The 13,830-nt window shown below is 42.8% G+C and overlaps 1 protein-coding gene across 4 annotated transcripts in view; it reads right to left on the bottom strand.

Annotated features, from left to right (window-relative positions):
- LOC112994462 (ras-related protein Rab-27B) overlaps positions 1–13,830 on the bottom strand; it is a 30,160-nt gene that overhangs the window by 7,617 nt on the left and 8,713 nt on the right. For 3 of the 4 annotated variants that reach the window (XM_064500591.1, XM_064500592.1, XM_026118819.2), the window contains exons 2-5: positions 5,967–6,138; positions 2,993–3,078; positions 1,730–1,833; positions 297–420 (exon numbers count right to left, since the gene is read on the bottom strand). In XM_064500591.1, the coding sequence (XP_064356661.1) occupies positions 297–420; positions 1,730–1,833; positions 2,993–3,078; positions 5,967–6,119 (467 nt within the window). In that variant the 5' untranslated portion in view covers positions 6,120–6,138. Of the gene's footprint in view, positions 1–296; positions 421–1,729; positions 1,834–2,992; positions 3,079–5,966; positions 6,139–13,092; positions 13,185–13,830 lie in introns of those variants that run through there. The other variant, XM_026118818.2, reaches the window with a different exon arrangement.

The raw sequence follows: 13,830 nt of genomic DNA, 5'->3' as shown, positions 1-13,830 counted from the left end.
TATTACTCTTCACCGTCTCTCAGGCAGTCTTCTGCGGCTGGCCCCAACCTCTGTAAGCAACCCCCACTGCCTAGTAATGGTGATTAAAGCAAAAAAATACATTCTTTTTGCCTGTGTAAGGAGACAACACTATTTACTAACTACAATACAAATTACTTTGGAAGCTGCATACATGATACTGCAATACCTACAAATCCTAAGAGTTTTTAAGCATACTTGTGACTGCCCCTAGTCAGTCATCACCTATACTTACCACCGTTATTAACTAAATTTAGCTTCTCTCATAATTTGCTTACCCATATTTGTCCGCCAGGTCTTTTGCTTGCCTTTCATTTACCTCCCTTTGGTCTGACAAATCAGCTTTATTACCAATCAACACTATATCTGGATTCTCACAATATGCATTGGCTTGCAGCTGACCTAGAAGGAAAAATAAACCAGAGCTTAGAGAATGCTGGAAGTTCCTTAAAGGCTAAGATTGTTGATGATTAAGGATACCTGAAACAATTCTCTTTCCTCCTGTCCACCTGGAAATACCCAAGCTAAGTAACTGTTTCACACCAAACATATTTCTTTGTCATACATTTAGTCATTAAGGTGAATTTCAAAATAGGAAGTGGAAATGGTAGTAGAAATGGTACTAGAATTTTTTTTCCCCAGTATTTATTTTACCAACACACAAAAAGGCTTAACTGCAAAGTGCAGTAAATATGGTGCTTTAACCTAAAAATGAGCATACCAACAGGCCATCCAGTAAAGAAAAAATAGGAACTGCATCCTCCTGCCAAACCTCCCCGAAAACCTCCACCAACCAGATCTCTCTTATTCAATAAGACCCACGAGGACTCTGTGGAAGGATTTAAAAAAAAAAAAAAGGGGGAAAAAAAAGAAAAAAGTATTCCACAACTGCTGCAAATGCATTTCTTCAGAAGTTTGCGACAAAATCCTCTGATACTTTTTTTCTCTTGGATATACTCATTGGCTTAAAGACAGTTTTTCCCAGTTGAAGATCCAGGCACAAGTATGCCCACAGCTTCACCCTTTTGTTTTGCACATAATTGCACAAAACCATTTACTTATGCGGTACTTGCCTCGATCTTGAGGTGAATGACTTGAAAAGTTGCAGTATACATAAAAGTTAGACTCAACTAGGTAAGCCATCGAATGTGATGACGGCAATGGGTTAGGGAGGAGGGAATCGCTGAAGAAGAAACACAGCTACTAGGTAAAATCTGATGGAGCAGTTTTCACAGAGCTGGCTGGATTCTCCCATTATCCCAAACAGAGCTGCAGCCCATTTGTTGGGAAACTAGCTGGAAATGTACCGGCCTCTGTCCTTACAGCGCTTCAAATACCCTCAATTAAAAACAAACTTAGGGAATTTAACCTTTGTTTCACTTTGAGCCTGGCCCTTGTCCCAAGCAAAACTGCCAGTGACGGCAGACGCAAGCTCTAATCCCAGGATTCAACATGCAGAGCGCTCTGGAAGTGGCATTGGCTTTGCTAAGGGTCACAACACGTTCAGCTGTTCAGAGCCTGAAAGCAAACTCTGTGCAGACTTGCAACAAAAACCTCAGGGCCCAATTTTAATTAAACCTCGAGGCAGATGTCTTACTGTCTTGGATTGTTTTTCAGTTCACAATGATGCGCATAATGACACCTAGAAGCCTAAAACACACGACAAAGCTTCAAGTCAAGCAATATAGGCAAGCTCTACAGTGCTACTTACTCATCCAATTTCTGACATTTAAGAAGCTCTGTTGACTGGTGAGATCAAACATTAGTAAAAAGCCCATGGCATCTCTGAAAAATGCTGTGGTAAGACTTCGAAATCTGAAGGAAGGAAAAAAAAAAAAGACAAGATAGCTCTATTAATACAAACTGGGCTCTAAAGTTCTAGGTAAACATATTTTTGGCAAGTTTTAATTGAGTAAAGGAAAATGAGAGATAGCGTAAAGCTTTTCTGAATCATCTGTGCAAAAATTCCATTAAAATATCTTGAAATATGAAGAGTCTGTATGATTTAGCGAACATATGTTCCCATGGAAGCAAAATCCATGACCTTCATCTTTGCTATGATGCATCACATGAGTCGACAGTTCTTAATCAGAGTGTGTTAGTAATCCACCAGAGGAAGCTTATACGTGAAAATGAGAAAATATAAACATTGTCGGTGACTAATCTATTGGTTCAAATTCCGCTTGTCTGATTTAACTGAAAAAAAAAAAGGCGGGGGGAGCATAGGAAAGAAAAAAGATGCAGACGCATTTAATGCATCACGGATCACAGTGACAGAAACGGATCCAGCTGCCGCGGTGACACACACTTAGTCGACGGATGCACATTGTCCAATACAGCAAGTATTAAAGAAGACAGCACAGGAAGGGTAGCTGGCTACTCTCATGTTTTTGACTGTTTAGTGCAACTATCTACTGGGAAACTCAGCTGGAAGGGGAAGGTAACCTTATTTACAGGGTACACATGCACTCTGTAGACAGACCTGAACGAAACATTTAATAAGTGCACAGTTACATGATTTATAGGCTTCTTACAAAGCCCTGAAACTGGATGTAACTGCAGACCACGAAACTACAACCTTGTTTGTCACCGAAAGGTCACAAACCTGTTCAAATTAGACAAACGAAGAAAATGCAAATAATACGAGACTTTCAAAGAGCTTGTAAACTGTACAACAAAGCTCTGACACCTTCTTTTTTAATATATATTTTTTTATATATTACAGCGATCAATCACTTTGCAAAACATGACCATACGACCTGACCACGTGTGACCAACCTCACACAATCAAACAGAACCAAAAATTGTAACTGATGTTTTACAACACACATCCATGAAAATTAAAACAAAAGCTCTCCACAGAAGCACGCCAAGTATCTGACACACATTTTTAGGGTTTTTTTTTTAATGGTTTATTCAGAAATGTAAAAAACTTGATTTCCAACGATTTGTACAGAACTGCTGAACTCATTACCTTTCCTGCCCGGCTGTGTCCCAAAGCTGGAGATGGACCTTGAAGCCTTCCCCTGGAGATCCATTGGGTCCTCTGCTGTTGTATACCTAAAGGAAGAATCAGGTCAGTACAACAGCAACGCTGCGCTGAAAGCTGCCGCCGGCATCGCAGTCTTTTCTATGTTTTGTGCGGAAACCAAGCAACAAGAGGAAAAGTTCAGTCTTTAATGTAAAGCTCACTCTTACTACTAAAAGCCACTTCAGAGGGAGGCTTGTAACAACATTTAAAAACCCAGAAACCACATGAAAAGTCTACGAAAGCTCCTCTTTAGAGATAACTTGGTCATAGTCAGTACTTCAAATGGGATCCAATTCTGTAAAAGTTGGTATACCAGTGTGCTGAGCTAGCTTTCTACATTCAACCTCACTGCTGCTCTTAGGACTAACCTCTATTACAAAAAAAAATTTTTTCTTCATTAATTTCTGTTCAACATAAATGACTTTCCTATTAATTGCAAACTCACAGTGCTTAACAAATTGCACTTTTGCTGGGGCTCAATTTGTTATCAAAAGGAAAGTGAAAATTAACTGATATACTTAAAGACAGTGGGAGAAAAATATGTATGATCTGTTTTTGTTGTCTGGGTTAGTTTAGCAGATTCTTAGCATTTTTTAGAAGCACGCAAACATAGCTCTTGCATTTAGGTCAAGATAATACCGATTTTACGGGCATGGCCTTATCCAGAGGCTCCGCTGACCTTCCCTGGGGAAGTGGAACGCTTCCTTACCTGCCTGTAAAATACAGCATCTAGTTATCCTGCACAAACAAATCAATATTAATTGGGGGTTGGATTAGATCACCTCTGGGGGTCCTTTCCAACCTAAATTATTCTGTGATTCTATAGACTTGTTTAAATTGTTGCAATTTCAGCATATAGCTGCCAACTGCAACACACTTTTCTTTGTGGCAGGTGCCAGTTCTCAAAATCAGAAATGCATCAGTGCATCAACCACACCAAGTTTTGTAAATTAAACAGGTTTGCTGAGGCATCTTCCTATAACATTTAGCAAAGTTAATAGGGAATCGCATAGGGTTACTTTAAGTGACTTTTATACACCAGAAAACCACACATTTAACCTTAAAATCTCTTTCTTAAGAGACAGTTTATTCCAATAGACCTTCAGGATGTTTCGAAGCTGGTAATTTCATGTAAGACAGTTTCTCCTACCCTTATAAAACATCCTACCCCAAAAACATGTCGTAATGGAAAAATTACTGAAGAAATCTGACTGCAACCTTTAGCAGAAAAGTTCAACCCTCTCGAATGAATCCAGCGACCGTGTTCAGAACGCTTTAATGAGCCTCTGAGCAGTCAGAGGAAGAGCACTCCTGCAATGTGCATGTTCAGACATTTCTTTGCAATAAAAATAAGCGTTCATATTTTACTCTTATTATCTCAGTGGAATCTAACAGGAGAAAGAACCAGACTCCAACTTGTGCATCACATTTGAACTTACACACGTGAACTTACATAATGCTGATTCTGGGTAATTTAAGACAAAATCCAGATCCAAGGGTCTTTTATTCTACCTAAGGCCGAGTGATTAATTTTCTAGTACTGCAGAACTACAACCATTGCATTTTAATTGTCAGGTTCCCTGGGGACCTAAACACACCTAAAGAGTGCCCTGACCAGAGCATATGCAGATCTGCTGACATGGTTCAAAGAGGGGACCAAGAAACACACAAATCAGCCCCAAGGGGACTGATATTGCCAAGACATTTGTTTCAATCAACTATTTCAACACTGGGAAATGTTTTAACAATAAATATTGTGAACGATTTTTAGGTCTTACATTAACCTGATGAAGGGCTGAAAAGCACTTAGTTTTGTTCAAAGTAAATAGCATAAAGCTTTGTCAGAACTACAGAGTTATTCTCAGGTAAAAGGGTCAGCTTTTAGCACGTTCCCCTCGTCAGGCTGCCAAACTCTCGATGAGCAGTGGTTCTTATGCCAGTTGAGCCGTCTCGGTGTTGTCAAGACTTAAGAGCACTTTTCATGCAAAATCCATAAAGTATTTCACATATGTTAAAAAGAAGCAAGTTTAAACAGGTCCCTGTCTTTGAACTGGGGAAGCATTTACAACTTTTATCAAGGAAGTGTCTAAAATCATTGTCCAGGGTCTAATATCTTTTATTTATTATGCTTTTACTATTTAAGCAAAGTACAATTGTTACTATTAGAAAGCTGAATTTATACCCTATATCTAGCCTGTATGTGTTAGGACCTATGAACAAATATATTAGTCACACTGAATTAAAACAAAGCAAGCATGCTTCCATATCCATGAAAAGCATCTGACAGTACACAAGACTCATCTCCTATTTAGCATCAAGAAACAGAAGTGCTGCAGCGCAAGCCGGCACCGCAGTACAACGTCCATCAGCCCGCACGGCAACGACTGCACGTGCTTTTTTAATTAGTCTTTTAGCGACACGGCACAGACTTCTCCTGCTTGGTCTCCAGCCTTGCTACTGCTCCGGACTCGCAGAAGCAGCGTGGTGCAGTTGGCAGGACTATTTCTTTCCCTAGCTCGCTGTGTGGTCTGGCAATAAGCTGAAGCCTCTGCACTTCTACAGTTTTCCATCTTTTCCATTTAATTATGAGTTTGGGGGCTAGAGTTATTTCTAGTCACAAACAAGTCTCATGCACTGGCATCATGCAACTCTGCTCTCGGAAAGATCCTTTAATAACAATATATGATAAACCAGCGTACCATCAAACAACAGGCAAGGAAAATGACATCTTTCCCTTTTACCTCGTTCCTAATTATGACTTGTTTGAGCCAAAAACTAGACCAGGAAAAGCATCATCAACATGAGTTTTACCTCACAGTAAGAGAAGCAGTATGCATTTACATAAAATTTGTTCTCAGCAATAATGAATAAAGAAGAAAAAAAAAATAGGAGACATTATTCATACAAGACAACTTACCACTCGTTTTTCCCGAAAATCTATCCCTACTGTCGTGATGAATTTTGGATTAAATTTGTTATCAGTGTATCTGTACAGGAACGTTGTTTTTCCAACCCCAGAGTCTCCAAGGGCCAGGAGTTTGATCAGATAATCATAGTCTCCATCAGTCATAGTGCTAATTTTCAGGAACCTATGCAAAGAGAAGAAAAAAAATGGGTTTAAAGAGATCAAAAAACCCTTCTGGTTTGTTTTTGCTTCGTTTACATTTTTGTCCATTGAAATGATGCTCCCTGTAATCAAGGCTGCAAGTTATGTTGGTGTACTTGCTAATGGAAAGAAGCAGTAAAACTCAATTTCAGTTCAGGTGACATGTGATAATTCAATTTATACTTTCAATTTTTTAGATCGGATTGGAAGCTTAGATTGACAGAGTTTGGGACAAAATATTTATTTTTGTTCTGAATATTGCTGTAAGACTTTCTTTTAATGAACACAGATACGAAATGTAGGGCTAAATCCTCCCGCTCAAACTATTCTGCGTTTCAAGAAAAAGAGAAATGCAGAAACAGGCATGAAAAGGGAAATCCAGACATGGCTCGTGCTGGCATGTAGCCGAGAGGGGTCCCCACAGACAGCTCAATATATAAAAATTTATTCTTTATCCAGAGTATCCAGACTTCCATCAAGGAAATCGGACATGCTTTTACATACGTCCAAGATTGGGTCTCTCCTACAAAAACACAAGCTATGTCATCTTCTCTGCACAATTTAGCAAGCTTTGTTGTTCTCAACAACCACCTTAAGGACATGAAGGTGCCAGTTTCTATTCGAGATCTGCTATATCGTCCGGAGGCTCTGCCACACGAAGCCTCCCTTTAGACTGTGCGTTATTCTCTGCAAAGGCTGTGAAATATTGCTGACACTACAAAAACGCATTTGGGCCACTGAGAAGTGTTGGAGGACAGGACAAGAATCGGCAAGAAAAGATCATTAATCGCGTCACCACTTGGCACCATCAAAGGACAGCAGTGGCCACCCGGCCATATCCCAAAGAGATTCCAGAGACTTTGCCCTCTAGAAAAATTATTGTTATTTCAAAGGCAGTATTTCTATTCCAAATTGATCATGTACAAATTCATGTACAAATTTAATAACAGTCTTCCCCACCTTCAACCCCAATAAAATCCTGACAAGCGCACGGGCGCTGTGCTCCTGCTCTTCCCCTCCAGCCGACCAGGACGAAGCAGCGATACGGATCGTGCCGTAGCTGGCCGCAGCCACCTGGCCTGTCCCGGAGCTCCTGGATGCCCAATCCTCCCCAAGTCATGCGTCCTCAGACCTCTCATCGACTTGCCAGCTGCCCAGATGAGGCTGGCTGACGTTCACGCGCACACAGAGAGCATCCACGAGAAGACAGCCAGAAGAAGGAGCCCATGAGAACATTGGGTTGACCGTGGTGATCCAGGACAGGGCTGAAGACACGCGAGCACGCTGACCAGCCATCTCTTTACACTCCTTTTATCCCTTTTCCCCCTCTTTTTTCCCAAGTTTGGTCCTGCCCAAGCCACCGTGATCCCTTCTTTTCCCCACTCTTGGTCCTTCCCTTAAATATCCCATAACAGGTCTCGCGCATTTCCCAAACCCCCTTAAAACATCCTGCAATATGTTCGGCACCATCCCCAAATGGTCTCCCCACTGCATCCCACAACAAGTGCTCTAACCCTGCAGGCAACGACCCTCTCCAGGTAGCATGGCTTTCCGGGGGGGACGTTTCTCGGGGGGCCTCCTCTTGGTGGGCTTCACAGCAGGGACCATCCCCCTCGATGGTTTTAGGAGCAGCCAGATCGGCGTGCCCCGGTTTCACCGAGCCGGTTAGGGGTCCCCTTGCTCCTCTGCTCCTCGGAGGGCCCGTGTTTCGTGTGACTGGGCGTTAGTCACATAACCCGACACAAGAGCGAAAGACCAGACTGGAAGGACCATCTTCAGAGTCCAAGCTCTAAACAGGATTGCATGAAATCATCAGGGCTATGTATTTTTATCTTCAAGGAAATATGGTTTTTTCCCCTAAAAAAAGGCTAATTAAAAAAGTAGAGTAAGCAATTATCCGAAGCTCACTGTTAATACAAGGAAAGAGCTCAAATATAATTTATCCTCTGGTACAACCAGTTGAACACACACCCGCCTTGTTCTGTGAAGCACACAGCAAAAAACCACCCCCAGCCCAGCGCTGCGGATGCCAATTGGAGGGGAAGAAGGAAGAAAAGCAGATGGCAAACCCACAGCGTGGGTTCAGCCCTGTGCCTCGGTTAGGTTGCTTTTTTTAATTGCAAGTCAATTTATTTTCTGTAGGCCAGCAGTAGCCACCTAAGAGTAGTGAATGCCCTCAGAAAAACCTCACAAACGCTTACACTCCTTCTATAGTAATTTTAGGCTGTTTTCTATATGCAGCAGTAAACAAGATCAGCAAAGCCTACCTTAATAAACACTTGTAAAACAAACACACGTCAGGGTAACAAATTCACAAAAAAAGGAAGATTTTAACCAGATCGGCCAGCCCTGCTTCATGCCCTGAGCAGAAGTTCCTTGAGCCAAATACGTGCAGCAGTGACAATTCCTACGGGATTTTCACAGCCCCACGCAGCGGTCGTCCAGTTTTGCCAACCTGCCGAGTCAAGCGACACAATCTCCCTGGGAGGGAGAGCATGATAGAAACGAGGGGCAATTTTCAGCCTTTGGGTCTGCGTCTCGGCTGGCCACCGCGGCAGACGGGCCGTTGGCGAGAACATCCAGCCTCCCACGGACAGAAACGTTCCTCCTCCCACCAACCTGGAAACGCCGTATGCCAGCACGAACCGCTCCAAGAATCACCCACAAAACATCCAACATCAGGCACACATCAAAACTATTTCCCTTTTAGGCATGACTTTTGCAATCAAATACAACTTTGTTGGTTATTCTTAAGAAATATTCTTAACTAATTATGTGTAGAGAACATTCATCGGACTTTTTACTGGCTTGGCCAAATCACACAGCAGAAGAGCAGCCCTTCGCCAGCTTGCTTCCCCAGAATCATCGGTGCTGTCAATATTCATCACTTTTTCTTGTTTTTATTTCCATGCCTAGTCTCAGTCAAACTCAGCTGGATTTAATCTGTAATCCCAGTGCTTCTGCATTTGGAGAGCAAACTCATAATCAGCACTAGCTGGGATATAGCTCTCTTAATACATACAAAACCCCAAAATTAATACCTCCGAAACAAATATCCTTGGTATGCAGGACCTCCCAAGAAGAGGGTGATTTTGTTCCATCTCAGCGTAAGGGAAAAGCACTACCCAAGGCACCAGCTCTAACAGGAGAAGTCCTCACGTCCCACCTCGGACCTGCTCAGGTCCCTATGATCTCCAGGCTGGTCGCCCCGTCTGGGACAAGGACCACAACCACCAGCCTACCGGCTGCTTGGAAAGAGAGCAATCGCCCTTCTTTCCTCTGCCAACGTTTTCGTTAACAGTGCCTTTCCACGAGAAGTTTCAAACTTGATAGGCAAGGTGCTCTACTGGAGGAAAAAGAACAGAAAAACAAACAAACGAAAACCCCAACCAGCTCTTAACCGGTAAAAGCTGCTCTACTATGAAAAGTGTGGTAAATTCTGACTGTTTCACTCTCGTCCCCTCCAATGAGACACTCACTATACTTTCAAATGAAACCAAAACACTGCATTTCAGGCACACCACAGGGCTCCACGCAGGCAGAAAGGGTAGTTTCCCCCTCTTCACGCAGCTCCTCAGAAGTCTGAGGATTATTAAAATCAATTTTTTTCTGGTCAACAAAATAACTGTTCTTTGGATATTTCATTCAATAAATCAGAAAGAGGAAGGCATCTTGGGAAATGATTTTCTCCCCACTTGACTGTATGAAATATTAACTGGAGGCTAGGCACTGGTCCCAAACCTCCGTGCTCTTCAGAGCTGCACCTTCTCCTTGCCACGTAGTGCACACAGGCAAATGTGCGGAGATGAATATTCAGAATTTACTAGATCTGTAAACACTGAGCAAAATTTGCATCAGACTGGTATGACTAAAAAACTATTTCTGTGAGTCTGTCACGAGGAAGCACTTGGCACTTCTACTCCCAGCACCAGCTGCCTCCCCAGAACGTTTCTGCACGTTGGGGCTCCAAGCGCGGCGCAGCCTTCCCGCAGCTCCAGCGCTAACCACAGCGGTCGCTCCCCGCCGTCACCGCTGCGTAATTCTCCGTTCGGAGCCGAGGTCCTCCGGGGACATCACGCCGACTCCACCGCCTCCGTCCTGCACGCCGGACAGGGAAGCGAAACCGCATCACGCTGCACAAAGGTGCTTTATTCCCTCAAATGTGAATCCGAAGCCACCACGTAAATTCGTCCCTGCCAAGGTGAAAGAGCCAGCGCGGTCAGCTATGGACGGAGACGGGGAAAGCGCGCTTCCAAAAAAGATGAGTGCACAGGGGTTTCACAGACCGCACTGGTCTGCTTCCATCACGTTTTCCTAAGCATCTTTACACTCGCAAAGTGCTCATAGTGCAGCAAACCAGGTTCCTGTTCCACAGGCAATTTTGCCATTAAGACTTCAATTTCATTTAGAACGAAAGAGCTAAAATTATTACTTATTGCTAATAATTACTGTTAGATAAACATCTAAATTTGCTTTTAACTGTGTCTGTAATTAACCGAGTTTGGCAATTCTGAATGTTTCCATTTGCCTTATGACAGATGTTAACTTAAATAAATAATATGTACAATAAAAAACATACTCCATAATGTCTGAAACAAAGTTAGGTTCTTAAATGAAGCAGGTTTGGGGTTTTTCTTAAAGAAAAACAAAATTATTGCAAGACAATTTCTTTTACTGAAAATCTGCAAAAGACTTCAAAATTTTCTATTAAAAGGTTATTAACAAGGCATTTTAAGTGAAGAACAATATACTTTCTTTTACTCAACTTTAATTTTAAATGTCTCAATAGATCAAGCTACAGAAGAGAAATAGTCCTGGGTTGCAATGGGAAAGTCTTGTATTGTTCAGACAAAGCACCTCAATTCATGATTTTCCACAATGATATTGGGAAAAAAAGCCTTGTATCTAACTTCTTCACTTTCAGGTTCCCACCATCTTCAGAGCATTTATGGGTTTGAAGTTGTAATACATCCTATGGGAATTAATTTTGCCATAAGTGGGTCACTGTCACCTACAGTGAGGACACTGAGTGCATGTCCATGTCTTCTGCTTTCCGTCCGGCAGGACAGAGTCAACCTGGAGCACACTGGGCTGGTGGATCTCCTCTTTCAAGATGCCAAATAATATTTTCTTCCACTTCTAGCCTGGACAGAAGCGCCCGGCAGCCATGGAGATCACACGGCTCAGGGAGGCTTTTCCCCACAAAAATAGCAATATCAGACACGTGGGCGACCAGAGCGGGAGGACAACGTGGTAGGTGACAACCTGCCCCTTTAGCATATGGGTTATCCCTAACCAAGGGTGGTCTTCCTCGGTGAGCGTGCCAGCCCCTCGCTTGACTCATCCTCCCCAGACACACGGAGCAAGGCCAGCAGGACCTGTCAGACTAAACCTGATTTAAAAAATGCCATTTTGCTGTCTGGGCAGATAAGATTGCCATCTAGACCAGAAGCAGCTTCATGATTGATTATTTTTTCCATCCCAACGTAATGTTCTCTAACTACAGAGTAAGAGATTATTTAAAACGTGGCACTTGTCAGCAGATCCTCCAGAGAGCATTTTCTCGATATAGCTTCAAATAAATCAACCTCACCTTAAGACATTTAGCTATAACCTTTAGGGAGAGGAAGATCTACTACTTTGACACTATGCTTTTGCTCTGCAGCTTTGTACCAAACACTGAATTTGAAGAAAACACACTTTGGTGGACACATTTCACTGCATGCAGCTTTCCACCGCTCAGAGACTAGTACCTCCAACCCACCAGTGCGAGCTTCAGGCCAATGCGTCACTTGGAGCATGCAAAAAATGGGAATTCAAAGCTGGATTTCAGTGAATTTTCCCAACACCCTTCCTGAACTTTCCCAAGAGCATCCTTGGCGGCCGCAGCGGTACCCGACAACGCCAACGCGGTCACCCGCAGCAGCGCTTGCAAATTTTGCTGAGGTTTCTAACCCAGTTTTTACTAATGACCATTTTCCTTTGGCACGCCATAAATTACAGAGAAAGCTACTACTTCTCCTCTGAAGGAAATCCACTCCTGCCTCCATATATTCCCCGGCAGATCAATGAGCAGGTTCATGCGTGTCCTGGAAGACCCACCTCCGAGCACGGAAAGGGACGTAGGGAGAAGAGCTGCAGACCTGATTTTCTTCTTCCACTTGCAGTCTGTTCCTTAAAAATTGGGGAAATGGTAATTAACTGAAATCTAAGTTGCTTTTGAAAAGAAAAATATTTGTGGCTGGGAACAAATTGAAGTCTGAGGAAAAATGGTTTCAGTTCAGAAAATCCTTCTCATTTCAAGATGTTTAGAGGTATATTAAAAACAAAAACTAAGCACGCTAAAATTGTGGCGAACGTAATTTAAAAACATGGCTCTTTAAACATTTTTATCCTCTCAGAATTTGGGAAAGAATGTTTAAAGAAAAATGTTCAAACTTCTGAATGTCAAACTTTACAGGTTTTTAATCTTTACAAGAAAAATCTCCTAATCAAATATACAACCTACTAGATGCTCTGATAATGCTTTTGCTCATTAATGGAGAGTCGCTGAAAGGAGGACATCTTTACATTCATACAAATTGCTTATGGGAATATCATCAAGGAAAAGTTATGCTCCAGAGAGAAAAGTCAGCTCCAGAAATAAGATTTTACTTCCCTTGACACACAATTAGTTAAAAGCCCAACAAAGAAAAATGTTGTATAAATAGCATTAGCTCTGGGAAGTGCAGGATATAAAGCACAGCGCGCATGTTGTACCAGCAGCTGGTCAGCAAGAGATTCAACTCCTCTGCAGCAAAACTACTATTCATTTAAGCTTTAAAAAATAAAATGAAATTAAATAAATAAATAAATAAAATCAGTGATGGCCCTGAGAGCCAACCTGTGGATGACGGTATCAGAGGTACCCCAGGCATATAGAGCAACCATTACTTACTCAAATTGGCCAACGCTGAGCCTATCTGGCTCCCCACCGCAGCGAGTGTCCGGGGGTTTTCGCTTCCTTCCGACTCTGCTGCACGAGGCTGGAGTCCGGCTCCTCCAGCACGATTAGACCCTCACCGCATCCCTTTTTTTTTTTCTGACAGCCTCTAGAAACTCCAGCATCTGATGCAAATGTGATACTTGAATAAAATGCAATGCTGCTCCAAGAGCCTAGCCATAGCCGAAAATACCCCAAATGCATCCAAAAAATCAGGAACCAACGCCGGTCAACCTTCCTTTGGAAAGGTCCTGTGAGACAGGGAGGCATGAAGCATGTTTGACACGCCATCACCAAAAACACCCCCTTCTCATTCCCAAACACCCCACAGACGTTAACTTTCTGATGAATAAAGGAAATCAACAATTGCACGGAGATTTCCCGCGAAGCAAGGCTGGCCAGCCCGGCGAGGCGGCTCCGTGGGAGGACCGGGCGCCTACCAAGCTTCCCGCTCGAGTCCCTTCCAGGAGATGCAAACACCCTCGCTGCGGGCGACCGGAGCCAGGATGTAAAGGCAGTTTTGGAAACGCGTTATTTCTAGCTCCATCCATCCTCCCAAAGACATCGTAAGGGCTGTAGCAGAAAGACTTCCTAATATAAACCAGGGAGAGGTTGGTCTTTGAAATCCTTCAGCTACATCCTTTAAATAGAAATACAAAGCTCTGCAACACGAACAGAAAGCCTCCTCCAGGC

This window comes from Dromaius novaehollandiae, chromosome W, assembly GCF_036370855.1.
Source record: "Dromaius novaehollandiae isolate bDroNov1 chromosome W, bDroNov1.hap1, whole genome shotgun sequence".
In the NCBI taxonomy this organism is placed as follows: domain Eukaryota; kingdom Metazoa; phylum Chordata; class Aves; order Casuariiformes; family Dromaiidae; genus Dromaius; species Dromaius novaehollandiae.
Note: the sequence above shows the minus strand (reverse complement) of the source record. Positions and strands in the feature narration are given on the sequence as shown.